We start from the raw sequence: 19,134 nt of genomic DNA on the forward strand, positions 1-19,134 counted from the left end.
TGTGTGCCTACATGTGCCTGTGTGCACATATGTGCTTATTAGTGAGTGTTTCAAGTGTTACCCAGTGCCTATGGAGCTCTTTATTATTAGCACATGTGTGTGTGTTAGTGTGTACACGCTTGAATGTGTTTGATGTGTATGAATGTATTCACCAGAGGAGTCACCAGTCCTTGACCTGTTTTTTTTTTATTATAAGCAACATATGAACACTTGGAAAAGAGAAGCATTGTTTTCCACCTTTTAAACAGCAGAGGCCAATTCCTGTGGAGTGAGGTGTGTCTGAAACTCTGCTCTTAGTTTACATGAAAGTTTATTCATTGTGTTCCCATAGTTAGCAACATGTCAGTGAAGGTTATTGATAGATGCTGGCATATGTGCTGGGTTAACAGGTTTCACTTGTTACAGCCATGTGTAACACATTGCATTAAGTACTGTTTGATTTGGATATCAAATGATCAGGCACCTGATGTCGGAGTGTAGCTTTCCGCAGTGTTTTGGTTTATTGCTCCAGCAGTGACTGGTCAATAGGTAAACCGCTGCAGCTGGACTGCCTTGGCTTTGCACCTGCTGTCCACTGCTTATTTCCCCTGGTGGACTTGACATAAGTGTGAGGGACAGTTTGATTGAAACAAATTGTAAAAAGAATAACACCCACACGGTTGAGTGAGGGATGCCTGCTTGAAGGCCAGTGATATCTGTTGCCCTCTCCACTGTCATCTGGTCTATCAGTTTGACTCTGAGTCGGTGACATCTGGAGTGGAAGAAATGGAGCTCATCTCTAAGGCAGAGTAATATCACTTTGCTCTCCTCCTCCTCCTCCAGAGCACCACCCGTGGGTCTTTTTTTCGAGGACAGGCTGTCAATGCAGAGCAGCTTTACCTTCATGGCGTTCAGTCACAGCATCCTGTTTGTCTTTAGTCAATGTTTGGAATCAATTATTATTTGTGCTAGCTGTTATACGCACCAGATGGGTATGTGTCATTACTCATGATCCATGTACTTGTGATCATGAGTATGTGAGCTTAATCAGCCTCACCAAAAACATTCTCCCATTTTTGTTGTTGTAAATATTTACACGTCAGGCAACAGCCCAGCTTTAAAATTCTTCTGTCAGTACTCACATACTGTCTATCAGTACAGATCAGCAATAATATACTGATTAAATGTACTATATTTCCATGGAAATAACAACTTTGGAACAAAAGCACAGAAGAAACGGTCTGATTAGTAGTAGTTTTTTCAGGTATATGTGCCTAAAATTTTGACATTTCATGGATCAAAAGGTTAAAAGTCATCACAAAATAATAAAAACAGGAGAAACGCTGGTTATAATAACAACAATATATAATTACAATTTCATTTGTTAGAATCATTCTTCCAATAAAACCATCAAGGTTTAAACATGTGAAAAAAACTGTGTGTGTATATATATATATATTTTTTTTTTTTTTTTTTTACAAAATTGCAATACCTGGTGTGTTATGTGATAATACTTTTTAAGTGTAGATACATCTGAGGTTTTGTGGGAACCAATGAAACAACAGTTGCCCCATAAAAACTTCTGTATTGCAAAATTTGCTAACAGTCTGTCTTTGTGACATGACTTTGAGCAGTAAATCTGGGAGTTGTTGATACCTGTCTTTTTCTGGAATTTCTATAGCAATTAAGCTCAAGTAGTAGGGAGGGGTTAGACAGGTGGTTTTAGGAGAATCGAGGGGCTCTCTGCTACCACACTATAATTAACAAGGAAACTATCTGCACACCATTTCCTATGTCTATTTTTGCAGGTGTGTGGTTCTCATTGTAAGGATTTACATGTTCAGCCTTCCTTCAAGCTCTCATTAAAAGATCTTGTGAATGTGTGTTGGTTTGCATATGTGTGTTTGGGCCTGCTTGAGTGTTGCTTTGACTCCCGAGGCTAGAAGCGGCGGCAGTGGTGAAACCCCTCCATTATGCATCTCCTTATACAGAGAAAGGATTGTTTTCTCTCTGAGTTGAGGAAGGGAAACACCTTTATTGCCATCTGTGTGAATCATCTCTTTGTAATTACAAAACTAGACATATTAGTAGCACCAACTTTACCTTTCAAATCTCGAAGAGTAGCCATCACATTGTTGCCACTGTGAGCTTTCTTCTCTTGCTTTACTTCCTTTCTCTCTGACTCTGTCTTTATTTCTCAAAATGTCCTACCATCATCTGCCTTTGCCTTTTCCTCTTGTGTTGTGTTTCCTTGTGTTGCTGGACCCACTGCTGAAGTCTCCATGTTGAGTACTCCAAAGAGCTCTACCACATCATGGAAACAGCAAGCTGTCGGGATGACTTCATCATGTCACAAAGTGTTTTATGTCTCACTGACTTCTCACTCTTTCCATACTTATCTCCACCACTGTAAGTCAACAAAGCCTGTTTTGTGACATTATGTTTAAACAAAGAGAAGAAAGCGAGAACAAAAAAAAGATTTCAGGGTGGCCGGGTTAGCTCAGTTGGTAGAGCAGGTGCACATTTATAGAGGTGTATGCCTCGACGCAGAAGGTCCAGGGTTCGAGTCCGACCTGGACGATTTCCTGCATGTCTTCCCCCTCTCTCTCCCCTTTTCATATCTAGCTGTCATTTCCATTAAAGGCTGAAATGCCCAAAACAAATCTTATAAAAAAAAAAAGAAGAAAAAACATTAGATGATTTAAAGATACAAAAACAAGGATTGTATAATGACTCTCCCCCAGTGGCACTCCTGAAATACAATACCTCTTTAAGTGACAAGTGATTACACAGAGGTGCTACTTTGCATTGTTGCAGAGGCAGATGTCAAACAAGTTTCAGGCGATGGAATGCCGGTTTGTTTGGAGTCACTGGACCGTCGTGTCACTAGGTGTCTCTCTCAGAGCCATTAGCCAGCCACTTGTTGAAAAATTGTGAGCTGTCAGCTTTGCATCAGATAATAGTGTTGAGGATATTTTTTTCACTGCCAAAATACTGCTGACGCCAGCAACAAGATCAGATAACGCTCTCATTATGTTTTGATATGAACATCTAAATTTGTCTGTGACAGTCCACAGACACTTTCTGATGGCTCTGTGTGGGCATATTAAGCAGTGATGATGACACTAAGTGTACATTTTGCTCCAAGCGGTTGGAAAAGCCAGCCTGTCAACTCAGGACACACAGACTGTAAAATCATTGTTTAACTGCTGTGGTAGTATGACTTCACCCACGACCCAAAACTTAAACATAACCCCGTCTGCTTCAAGTCGTTACAAAGTTACTGAACATAAATCACTTTGTGATGTTGACGATTGAAGGACAGGGCCTGGAAGACATGCACAGTTTTCTGTCAAAAAAATGAGCAGGAGTGGGCAAGTCAGAAGTGGAAAAAGCGTGAGAGGACTCTGTGATTCTGCCATTCTGCCAAGCTTTCCACTGCCAGGATACATGGTACAGTTGATTTGTCTCGAGGCTGTGAATTTACAATTCCTTCCAGTGAAAAGGTTTTGACTTGCTGCTCTGCCTGGACTGACTGACACATATATATTCTTTATTTTACCTCTCAGGATATATATATATATATATATTTTTTTTAATTGCATATTGTGGCCTTCTGGGGGTTCAGGAACCCCCCCAAAAAATGTGTGAAACCCACTCAAGCTCAGAAAAGAAACAAAAAGTCTACACAAGAGTCAGAGGGGAAGGATTAGAGTTTGAATTTGACTTCAAAGGCAAATATCGACAAAGACAAACATACAGTTATAACTCAATACAACATCACACACAGTTAATGTAAATTTATTTAGTTTTTTTCCCTTACTGCAAAAAGAAATCTCCTTCAAATCGGGCCAGCCATGGCACCCAGAATACTGCTCATATACGCCGAGTAATCACCTGTGGTTTCTCGTGCTGACTAAAAAACCCACTGCCTTTCTTGGTTGTGTGGTGCAGAGCTTCCTGAGATGCCGTGATTTATTTGTTATTTTTGACTGCAGTTCTTATTGCCTGAGGGGCCTCACTCCGTCACAACGGTTAAGGCACAATTGTTGTTTTGCTCACAGAGGATTTGATACCCTTTGTTTAACAGACATTCAATCTGTGGGAACTGTTCTCTCTCTCTCTCTCTCTCTCTCTCTCTCTCTCTCTCTCTCTCTCTCTTCCACTCTTGCTCAATTCTACGTTCTGCTACGTATTTTTTTGCTGAAATCCAAACTCTTTAGCAAACAAGAGAATCTCATTCTCTCTAAGCATGCCTTCTCTTGTAGGGCTGTCTCCAAATTGTCATCTTGATTGATTTCATTTTATTTGCTACACAGCGTTTTCTACCAATAAAATCAATGGATTATCTCAAGTGTAACGACTCTACTTTAACATGATGAAGTACTGTAAGGTCTCACCTAACACTCCACTATTTACAGAAACACCCAAAATAAATTTAAACTGCTACAGCGCACCTCTTAGGCCCTAAGACGTAGGTAATGATGGAAAGTCCCAGCAGCAGCAGCAGCAGCAGCCGTGAACACACTCATAGCCGGCCCTGCTGCTCCTCGCCTGCTTGGCTGCTTTCTGCCTCCTGTGTGCCCCCCAGGCTCAAGGGAAGTAGGGAGGCCCTCCATGCCCACTTGGCCCTGGGTAACAGTGGATGAGGTCACTCCAAATTCCCCTTATCCCCTTATAGCCCCAGACGGGCTGGCGAAGTAAGCCTACCACAGGACCCAACATAAAACATAAATGGCTCTGTAAAAAGCTGCTGGGCTGATGTGACTCATTAAAAAACACTGGCGCCAACTCTTTTATTAATTCATTATTGTGTTTGGGGAGTGTAAAGTTACTGTGTTCTATTTTAAAAGGCTGTGTGTCTCTCTGTACTCTACTAGTTTTTTCTTAATCAGATTCTGTCGTTGTTTCATTACATATGTGTGAAAGTACAGTGGCACTACAGTTTATTGTGCTGAGGTAGGATTTTCTGCTTGGGTCTGGTGGCTTGAAACTCATTTAAAGCTTAATTTGTGGATTAATCTACTGTTGTTTCCCCCTGTGGGAATACAAAAGTCACATGTGTAGAGTCCTACTCTCTCTCTCTCTCTATCCATAATAATTATTATTTTTGTCACACATCTTCCTTTTTCTCCTCTCCCAGCACTATCAGACAGATTGTGCTGCCTTTATGGAGCCTGGTTTGAGTTCATGAGGCAGATACCCAAACGGGCCAAGCGCTGGCCAAGTACATACTCATAACACACACGCACGCATGCACGCACGTGCGCACACACACACACACACACACACACACACACACACACACACACACACACACACACACACACGTGTTATTAAGAGCCTGTGCGTTGCTGGCAGTTTTGTTTTTCCAGTCTGTACCTCTTCTCCCATTAGGCCCACTGTGAAATCTTTAGTGATGTTTTTGTGTGTTAGCCACACAGTATAACCGCTGCACAGGGTCATGGTACAAGTTGTATAAGCAGTAGATGGATGGAAATGGGGTGCAGGTGGGGGAGGTGGGGGAGAGAGGATTCGGTATAAGGACATGATTATAGAGGAGATGTGGGGTGGGTCAGAAAAGGGAAAAAAATCAAAAGTAGTTAAGATGAGGGATAGACTGAATAAGCGGAAGAAAGACATGCAGAGAGAAAGAAGGAAAGAAAAAGAAAGATGGCAATATGGCTGTGTTGGCAGGATGGGGGTGGGTGCCTATCGACGGCTGCTTCTTCCTGAAACGTGGCCACCCGAGCCTGCCTGGGCCCTGGATGCACATGTGGAACAGTTTACTGTAATGGAACTCTAAATTAGTGGTGGTTTGAAGCTGCCTGCAGCAGTAGGGTGTAATTAACTGGCTCTGTTGAAAGAGAAAGAGCCAGAAAGAGAGGCAGGGAGGGAGCCAGAGTCCTGGAAAAGGCAAGGGGTGAGAATGTGTGTGTGTGTGTGTGTGTGTGTGTGTGTGTGTGTGTGTGTGTGTGTGTGTGTGTGTGTGTGTGTGTGTGTGTGTGTGTGTGTGTGTGTGTGTGTGTGTGCCCTCACACGTGTAGAGGTTTTTCTTTTTTTCAGTGCTTGATTGCATGTGTATGTGTTTAAGACTGTGGTGCATATGTGTGCGTCTTGGAAAGCTCTCCCTCTTTCCTCGGCACGGCGCCACCTCTTAGTGCCCCCCAGTGCCCAGACCCTGTCACTGTTCCTCTGTGTGTTTTTTTTGCTCAGTTCAGCAGTTCACCGGTTTAGCCTTAGATCTCTCCCCCCCCTCATTTCTTTGTTTATACCGAATTCATTACCAAGATTTTTTCCCTGTCTTTTCTCCCAGATTCACAAGCCACAGTAGTTACAAATTCCTTGGCTCTGATTTTTTTCAAAGCCGCATTTCAAAAACAAGCTGATCACACCACCCACTCATGAAATCACGCTAGAGACGTAAAAGGCAAAAAAATGGGGGGCTTTGCTGGGATTTTTTTCACCCTCTCTTGTATTAATAGTCAACAGTGGGCCATAACTGCATCTTTGTCCACTCTTGAGCCTGACTTGTCTGGGCCTACTGTGTGGAGTCCAAGTGACGAGCGGGCTGCAGGAGGTTAGAGCCAAAATGACTCTGTGGGATGGGAGCCTGACCTCAAGAGAAGATAGTTGGAAATGACAGCAGCAGTTAGCAATCAGTGGATCTCATTTTCCCTACCCTCTACCCCCATCAACCCCCCCATGCTGGACCCCGTGTCTGGGCCTCTGGTCCTGGGGGAAAGAGGCAGAGAGGCAGGCTGCTGTGCTAGGCTGGCAGCAGGAACAGAGGAGCTCTTTATAGTAGAGTTCTGGTGATTTAAATCATATGGCATAGCCTGGAATCACTGTAGAAGTCTGGAAGCTCTTCAAAACTGCAAGAACAAGAGCTCTCTCTCTCTTTTTTTCCCATCCCTCCCTCCCACCCGCTCTTCCTTCATATAACTTTTTCCAAACTTCTTTCTTATTTTCTTTTCCCCTCGCCCAGTCCCAGTTTTTCTGGCTTTCCTCTTACAGCTCACTCGTTATTTTTCTCTCACGTCTTTATCTGTTTTGGTTCTCGTCGTCCTTCCTTCCTCTTTACTTCCCATTCTCTCATAACTGTTGTTGGTATAAAGTTTGCACATCCTTCTTACATTAGAACCATGGATAAACTATTCTCCGTCCCAGAACGTAAATGGATCACAGTCTCAGAGTTGACGTGAGGTGAATTGTGTTTGTGGAATCCAGAGAGGATCTCAACACAACCCACTGATTGTATCATCATGTTCATACCAATCACAAACACTTATCCTCACGTTTTATGTGGGAATTTATTAGAAAGAAATAACAAATGTATCTACCTTCTTTTCCCCAGAAAACTGAATTGGATGACCCTTCTAAAGTGGAGTCACTAAAACCAGAGGCCTCATCATCACTCATCCGTTCCCCACATCCTGAGAGTCTTCGAAAGGACACAAATTTAAACTTTACCGGGGATTTCCAGGTGTTGTGACGGCCGTTTCTTTCACCCGGCGGCCTGCTGCGGACCCCTGGGTGTGCTCTGTTGCCATGGCTACCAACAGGGAACAGCAGGTGGGTCACATGACCGGCTTCCCACCTGCTGTCTACCCATTTGCCTTCAACTCCATGAGAAGCCACTCCCCTTTCGACCTGCTGGCCAACAGCAGCCTGTTTGGAAGATTTGGTGCTGACCTGCCCAAAGAGATGGCTGCTCTCTGTAAGTAATTTTCATTACTGTGTGCGTTTGACTTTTCCTCCCTCTCACGTATAATTTTCCCTTACAACTCTTCACTACATGTATGGTCCATACCTTCATTTTATTTAAGTCACATTATACAATTTGAACGTGCACTGGAAAGAGGAAAATACGGCTATTTAAATTGCACTTCATTATTTGTAATTTTGTGGAAATGGAAAACCTTAGGGTCTGTTTGTGATATAGGACGAGTGGTATAAAAAACTCCCCAACGAAACCATGAAAAAAATGTCCACTTTCATCAATACAATGATTACTCTGCTCCTGTGGTTTCCGTATAGATGCTTGTAGATGGTGTGGTTGTGACCTCAAACTCTGGCTTGAGAGAGAGAGAGAGAGAGAGAGAGAGAGAGAGAGAGAGAGAGAGAGAGAGAGAGTGTGTGTGTATCTGGACCTCTCACAGAGCTTTTGTGAGGCAGGCAACCCACAAGTCTGAGACAAAACAACATTCTTTCAGTGTGAGGTGATGAGTGATCTGAGCCTCAACAAATATTTGAAAATGAGCACAATTGCAATTGAAAGACTTATCTGAATGTTTGTTCAGAATAAGCAGTGTGTGGTATCACCGTTTTGGAGAAAGAAAGGTGAGCTAAAGCAGCACGCTCCAGTAGTGTCAGACTAGTTTCAGACCTGAGCACAGGGGGCACTGTTGTATGTTGAAGCACTAAAATGGGATGATGTATGAGCAGAGAGCAGAGAGCACAAAGAGGAGATTGTTGGTAATCCAGAGTGTTTTTCTGTCATGGAAAAACTGGCCAGATTACACACACACTGTGGACATACATTGTTGTTCAAAACACCTGCTAGTTTCTAAAGGCAATTTTTTAATCAGCATCATGATTCCTGGTCAGGGATTATCCACGAATAAAACCACGGCTGCATAATTCGCTGGAGGGTGAGGATGTCAGTGTGAGAGAAAGGAAAGAAAGAGAGAGTACAGAAGGAGCACTTTCGTTGAGGTTAGGGCTTGAGGTAAAGGTAAGCGGGAGTTATTTGAAATCTTATCTGGGTGCAGTGCTAAATGGGCAGCAGGTGTTGGTGGGTGGTAGGTGGTGGAGGGGCTATAATGGGTGTGGGTGGCAACAGCTGAGTGCAGAGCCTGAAAGCCCCCCAGCCTGTGTGTGCAGTCCCCCTCTCTCCCCTACCACAGCATGCCTGAGCACCTCTCCAGCCTTTCAGCTGTCAATCACTACCCCCCCCTTCCCCAATTCCTCCTCACCGCTGCTGCCCACCTAATCCTCAAGGTATTTTCACAGAACCAGAGCAAGCGAGAGAGGGAGCGAGAGCACCTAGGGGTAATGTCCTAGTGTGGTGGAATCTAAGAACACACCCTGCTAGGAAAACACAGATACACACTTGCAAACACACCACCAGAGACAGTTCCCTGTCTCTGTCTCTCTCTCTCTCTCTCTCTCTCTCTCTCTCTCTCTCTCTCTCTCTCTCTCTCTCTCTCTCTCTTTCTTTCTCTCGCTCTCTTTCTTTCTTTCTTTCTTTCTTTCTTTCTCTCGCTCTCTTTCTTTCTCGCTCTCTTTCTTTCTCTCTCTCTCTCTCTCTCTCTCTCTCACTCTCACTCACACACACACACACACACACACAGAGCACTTCTTTCATCTAAAAACTAGAAACATACCCCTGACGCATAGTGAAATCCCACCGCACTGACAGATGGATTCTTTTGATTTTTACACTGGCATGAGTTAAGACAAAAACAAGTATCAAAGCACAAACAGACGCAGGCAACTACATGCACTGGGGCTCTCATGCATGACTGCTTGTACTGACACATCCACGCTGGCAGTAGTATCATTCACAAGGGTTAAGGACTGCAATTATTCAGTTTAATCTCTGTGTCAGAGTTTAAACAAGGTTCGGGGTCAAAGATTAAGTCAGGATCATAGTGACAATTAGCGTGGACTGAGCTTTATGTGTGTGCATTGACATTTTGTTTAGTTCTACCTCTTTATTAGCTGATGAAATCAATGTCAGTATTGTCTAATATTATTTACTGTAAACATTAGGATCAGCATTATTATTTTTTCCCTAGGAGTCTCAAATCAGCAACAAATTAAACTATTTTTAGTCTTTTTTTACATAATTAATTACCTTAAAACAGGTATATCTGAAATCAAGAAATAGTGAAACATGCAAGATCTCAGAGCACAAGTAATGTCCTCAAAGTTCTTTTCTTTTTTTCAATTAATCGACTAATTGTTTCAGCACTAGACCTGCCTACAGGTTATTTGTGCTAAAGCTCTTTAAAAAATACATTTGCATATCGGTGTAGGTTTCAGCCTGTGGATGGAAAATAATCAGCTGTTAGTATCGGCTTTTAAAACATCCTTTTGGTGTTTCCCTTGGCAAGGAATGTTACAAGTCATTTTACTGACAGCAGTGTCATTCCCTACTCTCTTAAGGTGCTGACACACCAACCCGATTATTGGCTGTCGGACAGTCTGGCGAGGTTGGTGACCCGAGTCTGTTTGGTGTGTTCTGTGCCATTGGGCAGTTGGGGCAGTTGGACTCAATGACCAATTACCGGAAATGACGAGCGGGATGAGCGTGACGAAAATCTTTTAAACTGACCTTTGTTGATCTGAAATGAAGACAGATTCAGGCATGGCCTATTTCTCACTTAAAATGTTTTCAGAAACACGTTTCGGTGAACTATTTTTGTAAAATACAAGCTCGTATTCCGAAAGAGCCGTCCATTATGGTCTGGCTTTTAAATTAGGGAGAAGCCAGACCCACGTGACGCGTTCGTCCAATCAGCTGCCGGTTTTAATTTTTTGGGCGACGATACAGATTAGCGCTGCCTGCTGTTATGGAGACGTATTTCGTCTCGTACACGCACAGAACGTATGCTCAAGTCGACGTCACTTCGGTGCGTTCCGAGGCACTTTTTTGACCAACTCGGGGAGACTGATCAGTCCGACTGCCTTTTCTGGTCTGCCTTGGTGTGTCAGAGCCTTTAAACATTAGCGGGGAAGACAAAAGGCCTTGGTTTGGACATTCCCCAGGCCCTGTTTTTCTTCTCCTTCTACTTCTTATCCAGGAGTTGGCTTAACAGGCCTGCTCATTGTTGTCAGGACTGTCTGTAGGCCAGAGTGAGAAAATACCTTCCACATAAAGGGAGTAGCACTGCGGATATTTCTCTGCGTGTATGTGTGTTTGTGTGTGCAGTAAATAGAACTGCATTCTTGCCTGGCTTCATAGCTCTGTGTGTAATTGTTGTTAGAAAGGTATCCCGGGTGACACCTACCTTTTGTTGGGTGTGAATGCTGTGCCGACAGGTCGGAGCACCTCCCACGGCGGCGCTGTGCTTTGGCACCAGAGTGTCTTTGGAAATACCTGTTTTGCACAGAGGTGGGAAGAGACAGGACATGGGAGGGATGGCTGTGTTTGCACATGTAGAGATAGTAGGCTTTTCTTTATTCTTAATGCATACGTAAAGTAAGCAGACCCAGAAAACCTTAGCGCTTAGTGCACTTTAACATTCAAGTCATGTGTGAATGAGGTTCACTGACCATGTGGGTGTGCTGCAAGACTCCCTCTTTACCACCCATATCCTTACAAATGCGCAAAGGCATTTGTTCATCCATGAGAGGCTCTGACGGCTCTCTGTGCAGTATGTAGCAGAGGCCGTTATCAGTTGATCCCTGTTATTATGGGAGCCCTTCAAACAAACAGTTGGAAGCCCATTAAGGCCACTTACTATGTGATAACATCACCACTGAGCCCTGAAACACCTTTATAAGCTTTCACCAATCAGGGCCGGAGCCCTGGCCTTAATGCCAGCCACAGGGATGTTTTGAAAAGCTAGTAGGTCATTTCCTTCAGCCCACATGGCTGGGACCAAAATCTGCAGTCCTTTGCTGGGCTCGGACTTTCTACTCTGGCCATCATTTTGAGCTTTTTGCTGAGTGATGCAAACAGAAATCTCATGAGAGGCTCAACTGTGAATGTTTTCAGCTGCATCACAGTGGGATGAAATTAAAAGGATTGTATTAATAGAAAGGAATAAAATAGCGTGTTGAAACTTGTGTAAAAGCTGCCTGAGTCTGCTCAGTTGGTGAACAGCTGTTTATGTGAAGTGTGTGGTGGGCATGGATTTATATGCCACAGACACACATGCACAAACATTGGTATACTGGCTGCTAAGCATATATGCATGCATGTGTGTGTGCGCGCACACACACACACACACACACACACACACACACACACACACACACACACACACACACACACAGACACACAAGAAGGTTATGTTGGCTTAAGGAGCTTGGGGAGTTGCGTAAAGGAGCCATTTTGGTGGGAATTGTGGTACGAGAGGGTATGTTAAAGCAAACCTTAAATGGAGGAGAGGGACAGCAGGGAAGGATGTTGACGACTAGCAGAGTGAAGCCCTCTCGGCTGGATGCAAAGCAGAGCACAAACAGCACATTGTACCGCTTTATTTATTTTCTTTAAGGTTGAAGTGCTGGGTTTCAGCCCGGGCTTGATGGAGGTACTGTATGTGGGTATGTGCCTGACTGTGAAGGTTTTGAATTTTGCATAACGTGTGTGCTTATGTGGGGATACTGCATATTTGAGTGAAGGGAGGGAGGGAGATGAAAGAGAAAGTGAGCTATGTATGGATATGAAAATTATGAGCTCAGCCCTGCTACCCCTTACTTCCCTACAGACACAGAAAGACTCCAATCAGAATTTTTTCCCCCTCAAACTCTTTGCTCTTTACAAACTGTGATGTTGCCTCTCTTTTAAACTTGTAAAAGGCCCTCTGAGACACCTGAGAGTTTTTTTCTGTTTTGATTTTCTGTTGGCTCTAGAGGGCAAAGCCGACCTTTGTCAATCTCTGTGTCATTTACTGATCTTGGATAGATTTATTGAAGGTGCAGAAAAACTGCCTGAACCTGGAGTGAAAAAAAACTTCAGGAATGAGAGACGCATATGTGGTCATTGCATATAATCATTGTAAAGACTAAATTAGAGCAGTGAAAGTGATCACCTGCCAATCTTGTATTTCTTTCTTAACAAGAGTAGCATCATCATGTTGTTCGAGCCTTTACCAAAACCATACAAAAAATCAAATCTGGATATGCTAAACTACAAATTAATCTCTATCCAGCAACAGTTTTGCATTTTCAAATCACATTAAAGATAGTACTACATCAAACTATGAAGCACCCAGTTATTACACTAGATCATTGTTAGCAGTGTTTAGTTTTGACCCCGCCGTTCACCATTACAAGTGTCAAAACTAAATCCGAAAAAAAGTGCCATTATAGAGCCATCTGCTCGCTGGCATCTCTGCTCCTGTAACCATGATCTACCCAGCACATTAGCAATGCTAGAACTCGACCATTTGTGTGTACTTGTGTGTGATGACAGTATGTGTAGTGCTGTTTGGCCGTGTCCTTGATCTGTCAGTGAGACTGGATAGATAGATAGATAGATAGATAGATAGATAGATAGATAGATAGATAGATACTTCATCCCGAGGGAAATTTTAGAAGGAGCCTCCTCTGCTTTAATAAACAGCCCTGCATGATCTGACATCCCTGCTTTCATCTCCCTTGGCTACCGCTAGCCTCAAGATGACAGCTCTCTGAGGCGCTCCTCTTCTTTTTGGAAATTGATTCCCCTCACATCGTTCTTTTTATATTTTTCAACCATTGCTGGCATTTATTTATCAGATTAGGGGTGAACTGGCCAGAAAGACCCACTTTGTTTTTCCAGTCAATTTAAAGCACGCACTGAAGGAGTTTTTGTGTAACTGAGTGGAATATCTGCTCCTGCGATGATATCCTCCTAAACCCTGTCGGCTTATGCACTCTTGAATTCCCTTGCTTCTCTCTCTCCTCTTTCTCTTCTTCTCCTTAGCCTTCACGTTGGATTTCCTCTGGTTATCCCTCTGTGCAAGTTGGAGCCAATTTGCCCTAAGTGCTGGAAACTTTCTGAAACTTTGTGTGTGTATTAAATGTGTGTGTGTGTGTGTGTGTGTGTGTGTGTGTGTGTGTGTGTGTGTGTGTGTGTGTGTGTGTGTGTGCTTGCTTGAGCCTGCATGCCTGCGTGTGTTGAAAGTCAGCAAAGGTTGCTAGTAAGGGAGAGGCCACAGAGTGTACTACAGCTCTGACACGATGACAGATGAAGGCTACTATTAAAAATGGGAGGGGTCTGTTTTCAGATGGGCCTTTGCGGGCACGTGCAAGATGAAGAGCGCGCAATGGCGAGAAAAGAGGGATGGGCCCTCAGAAGGCGTGAGAGGACAAGATGGGGGGGGGGGGGGTTCATATTTTTGGCCACACAACTGAAAGCTTTCTTTTTTTCCCACAAAACATGGGTAGCGAAATGTCATGACAGTGCAGACAGAGAGAGAGAAAGACAGAGAGTGAAAAAGACTTTGCTGAAAGATGGCCAAGACTGATAGTGCTCTGAAAAGTAGCTCTGTTAGGTCTTTGGTGGGACCAGCATGTGAACAGAGGCCAACGTGGCCGCCGCTCAAAAAAGAGCTCTCTTTAGTCTAAGTCATGCCTCACCTAGCCGACATCCCTCCTCAGTGACACATCAGGTATCTTCTAGAGATATATTGTGAGAGAGTGAAGTAGATGAGTGGATAAGATTACATGTCTTGTCAGAGCTAAACGTGTAAAACCTATGGCTGGTGGAGACGTTAATGGATGTGATGAGTAAGAACGCTAGGATTGTGCACTGTTTTCGCTAACAAACATAACAGCCCACCGTAACTTATATAGGACACTACTATTTTGAATGAGTTCATAAATGAAAATGATGGAAAATGTTTTTGGATGCATGGACTTCAGGTGTTAAAAACAACCTGTGTGTGTGTGTGTGTGTGTGTGTGTGTGAGTAACCTGAATCTAGCTGCAGTGGGAGGGCGCTCTGTACTGGTGTTCAGTGTATCATCACCGTCAATCTGTTTCACCACGTCCACACACATGTTCACATCAGCATTGAAAAAGCTCTACATTCTTTTCAAAATCACCATGCTGCATTTAGCGCATAGGCATTTAAAAACAATTCTTTATTGCCTCACACACCACTGTGTTGTTGACTGCTTGGCTGGAACCTGAATGACTGTATACAGAGGAAGTGGCAACAATGTGTTGTATACGTCTTATCTGTAATCGGCATCAGCACGTCAGACAGTAGTAAAGCTTGATTTTCCTGGGCCCTAGCCCACGTGGCACTATAAGCAGTCTGGGACCAGCTGACTGAGCGTCCACAATCTACTTATCTAAGAGATGAAACATCATATCACAGAAGAAACATGTCAACATTTTGTGTAGAAGTCTGGTCTAATCAGTGCAATTAAACATGATTGAAAGCAGCAGTCACAAAATGACCAGTGAGTTGGCAGTCTCTGAAAATGGAACATTTCCAAAACCAGAAACAAAAGCAGAGAACTTTTTCAGCTAAAACAACTCATGCAGTTAGGGAAAATAATGGCCATAGGGAACTTGATGAAATGGGGAGAGTATTTGCAGAAACAGAGGGGTGTGGGGGTGGGGGGAATTAAAGGAGAGCGATGGAGAGAATTGTGAGCCAGAGAGTGAAGAATAGAAGGAGGGAGAGCAGGATAAGTTTGGGGGGAAAGTTAGTGGCCCAGTGGGGGTTTCTTCTAGAGTTCAACCTCTCTGGCTGGGGAAGGAAGGGGAGGAGGGAGAGGAGGAAGGGGAGGCAGGGACCGGCCTGGGTCAGCAACAGTATGGAGTATGTGTAGATTAGATGTCTAAACTCACTCTGCAAACCCTCTGAAGCGCTGGAAGATTCTCAGCTCACAGTGCTGTATGCTAATAAGTGAAGAACCCGGGGTTAGTGGTCTGAATTATAGTCTCAAACACAGTAAAAAAGAAATGTCAAAACCAGGAGAGAATCGGATAAGGTCCATAAATCTCCAAAAACGAAAGAGTTTCAAGTGTGAGCACATATTATAAATGGATTGTGTTGCAGCTCGCCGGTCCAGAGAGCAGCCCTGGCAAACAACACTGATGTTACAAAGAACATTTGCACACCAGGGGATAAGCCAGTTTTTAGTTTCCAGGATGCAGTTTGAAACTAGCAGCAAAAAAACAAAAAAAAACACAGGAAACAGAGTGAAAGACGAGTGTGAGAAGAATGCTTGTTGATCATAAAAATGTTACTCGTGGCAATGATAATTTAATCTGAAATGCATCCAGATCAGGAATTTTTTTGAATTATTGTGTAAATGGGTGGAAAGGAAGAGTTGTTTTTAACAACAAACTGTTAGCAGGGGCACCTTTGATAGATCATTTTGTTATCTAGCCTCACTGTTCTATTCTTGCTGTCATAAAGCTTACTCTTTATGACCCGACGGCTGTTTGTAGAAACACATAAAAACTACTGATGTTAACTGTTTGATGCAACAAAAGAGCTGTTAAATGTGTGCCTGTGTGTATGCAAGGAGTATCAGCCTGTATGTGTGTATCACTGCTCAAGTGTGCCAGCTTAACAAAATAAACAAGAGATCTCAACTGAAGGAAAAGCTTTTAAGTCAATAAACAATTTAATCGAAATCATTCAAAATAGCCCGAAACGTCAAAGCATGGTTTCTTTCATGAGACAGGAAAAACAGTGAAGTGTGAGACGGACGGGGAGGAGGGAGGGCACTGTGTGTTTATGGAGAGCGTAGCCAGCAGCACAGATTGACAGGAAATGTTGTCTTTTTTGCATGCTGGGCTGTACCACTTGTACTGGTCTGTCAGGGGGGAGATGAATGTGCAGCGCACACAGACGAAAGCCATTCTATTATCATATATGTCCCATTGTATCAAACTGTTTGCTTTAGCTCAGCTAGAGTCTATCCGTCTGCTGAGCAACAGTTAGGACCAGTGACAGGCTTTTTTATTGACCGCGGACCGCCTATTGATTTCCTTTGATTTACCGTCACTGTGAGGGCAGTGCTATGTTTTAAATTGAATTATTTCAGCGATACACAGAACAGTCTGTGCTAAAGAAGACTGAATGTGGAAGGCTCAATGATACATTCAGGTGGCAAATTACAATTCATTACTCGCACAACCTTATCACATCTGCATCCTTGCATCTCTCAGTATTTCTTCGCAATAGTTGCTCAGAGATAAATCACAAACAAGGTCAAGAGAACCTGTGAGAAGTGTGTCCAGCACATGGTGTGTTTGTATACTGGGAGTATTTGTCTCTGTAAATGCTCTGCGGGGAATGAGCAAGGCAGCCCTCATTCATCACTGTTAAAGCACTTCCAGAGGGAGAGACAGAAAGAACTGCCCATCCTCTGTTCCCTCAAACACACAGAGAGGAGGGAGAGATTTACCCTGGCATCTGGTTTCTGGGTTCAACCACAGCACAATGTTCTTTCTCTCTCTCTCTCTCTCTCTCTCTCTCTCTCTCTCTCTCTCTCTCTCTCTCTCTCTCTCTCTCTCTCTCTCTCTCTCTCTCTCTCTCTCTCTGGCTCTATCTCTCTGGCTCTCTTTCTCACACACATACTCACCCGGCCAGTGGCTGGACTTTAATATGGTTATGATTAGAGACGGGGGCTCAGAGAAGGGAGGGGATGTGGGCTCATATTTACTGCAGTGGAATTGGGGGAGGTGCAATGGAAAGACAGACAGAGACAGGGACCAGATCTGAATGGGGGACACAAGGGGAGGGGGGCTGTTTGTTTGCATTCTGGGCTGAAATATAAAACACAAAAGCAGCACGGACAAAAGAAGAATAGGAATAGAGTTTTGTCCTTTAACCAGATCAGTTCTTCCTCCAGTGCAGGCTCTGCTGGCCGGCCCTCTCTCCTCCCTCTCCCTCCCTTCTCCCCCCTCCTCCTGGGTCCCTCTCTCTAGCCCTTCCTCTATGGCATTCTCTCTCTCTCTCCACCCCCTCTCAGAGCGTCATGCCGAGGCAGTTGGTTTGCTCCGCCGTGTCTGGGGCTCAGCGAGAGCTGTGAGAGGCTGTGAGAGTTATTTAGGTCTGTTACAGCAGACAGAGAGCAGCTCACCCAAGGGCAGGGGGAGAGTAGAGAGTCAGAGTCACGCTCAGCTCAGCTCAGCTCAGCCAGGCAGGAACCAGATCTGCATTCCAGCTGAGAGGGAAAGAGGGGAAATCCAGCATCGGCAGGAAAGGGCAGCAGAGAGAGTGACAGCGAGAGATTAGTACAGGCAGGGAAGGGAAGGTAGCAGATCCAGCTAGCTGGTGCTGCTGTTTGTTGTTGTCACTGCTCCAGCGGGTGACGTGAGCAGTGGAAGCAGGGCAGGACACAGGCAGGACTGAGGGCTCATAGTGATTGTTGCTGAGGGCTGGGGGGGGTGCCATGTTCGACTGTATGGAGGCTCTGGGTATGGGCCCCCGTCAACTCTATGATGTCAGCAGCCGCGGTGCATGCATGCTGCGGAAGGCGAGCCCCTTCTTTGCGGGGCTGGACCCCTTCGCTTGGACAGGCAGTGCCAGCATTCAGTGTAAGTGGCATTTCTTGTATGACACAATCATGGCTATCTCTCTCTCTCTCTCTCTCTCTCTCTCTCTCTCTCTCTCTCTCTCTCTCTCTCTCTCATTCCTAGCTTGCTTACCCCTCAGGGCTCGACCAAGGGGGCTGCTGTCAGGGGCACAGGAAAAGACTGGGACAGTCTCCTCTCCTCTGCTCTCCTCTCCCCCTCACAGCCCACAGCCAGTTTGAGCTGCTCAGCCATCTGAAAAAAACTCTCTGCTATGATATGATATGCACTGTGTGTGTATTTCTCTGTGTGTGTGTGTGTGTGTGTGTGTGTGTGTGTGTGTGTGTGTGTGTGTGTGTGTGTGTGTGTGTGTGTGTACTTGTGTGTATCGATGTTTGACTTGTGGGTTTGAGCCCATGTAGTCAAGTTTGAGTGACACTGTGTTGCCACCTGAGGTTTGACCTTGCCAGGTGCTGTATACTAAAAAAAATACTATGAGTATGAACAGATGAAAGAAAGAGAAATAGAGTTGGCGTGTGTGACTGGAAGAGAAAACACTGATGCTTTGGATACCCAAACAGGTTAAGTTAATCTTTCTGTCTTCATGTGGGTTTGACTCTACAAGTTTGGTTTGTTGATGTATTTATCATGAAAGGTTATTGACAAATATAGCCTGTGTAATATGACAGATGTTGAAAGTTGTGTAGCCTGATGCAGTCCTCATAAAGTCAGAGGTTTGTTTATGCTTCTGGATACAAGATGGATAATGATATTCCTCTGGAGCTATGAATTAATAAGTAGATGAATTATTTAATGGATAAATTAATAAATTAGAAATATAGAATGCATACACAGTCTAAAAAAAAGCTGATGGATATTCTGGCCAGTTTTCCTTTCTCTCTTTTCCTCTGTCAGACTTTCATTTTTCCTCACCCGTCTTCCACCTCTGAC

The 19,134-nt window shown here is 44.1% G+C and overlaps 1 protein-coding gene across 4 annotated transcripts in view; it reads left to right on the plus strand.

Annotated features, from left to right (window-relative positions):
* The window catches only part of rarga (retinoic acid receptor gamma a), a 45,274-nt gene that overhangs the window by 6,770 nt on the left and 19,370 nt on the right, over positions 1-19,134 (plus strand). For 3 of the 4 annotated variants that reach the window (XM_078255028.1, XM_078255027.1, XM_078255029.1), the window contains one exon: positions 7,337-7,699. In XM_078255028.1, the coding sequence (XP_078111154.1) occupies positions 7,531-7,699 (169 nt within the window). In that variant the 5' untranslated portion in view covers positions 7,337-7,530. Of the gene's footprint in view, positions 1-7,336; positions 7,700-17,627; positions 18,208-19,134 lie in introns of those variants that run through there. The other variant, XM_078255030.1, reaches the window with a different exon arrangement.

Source organism: Sander vitreus, chromosome 7, assembly GCF_031162955.1.
Source record: "Sander vitreus isolate 19-12246 chromosome 7, sanVit1, whole genome shotgun sequence".
NCBI classification, from domain to species: domain Eukaryota; kingdom Metazoa; phylum Chordata; class Actinopteri; order Perciformes; family Percidae; genus Sander; species Sander vitreus.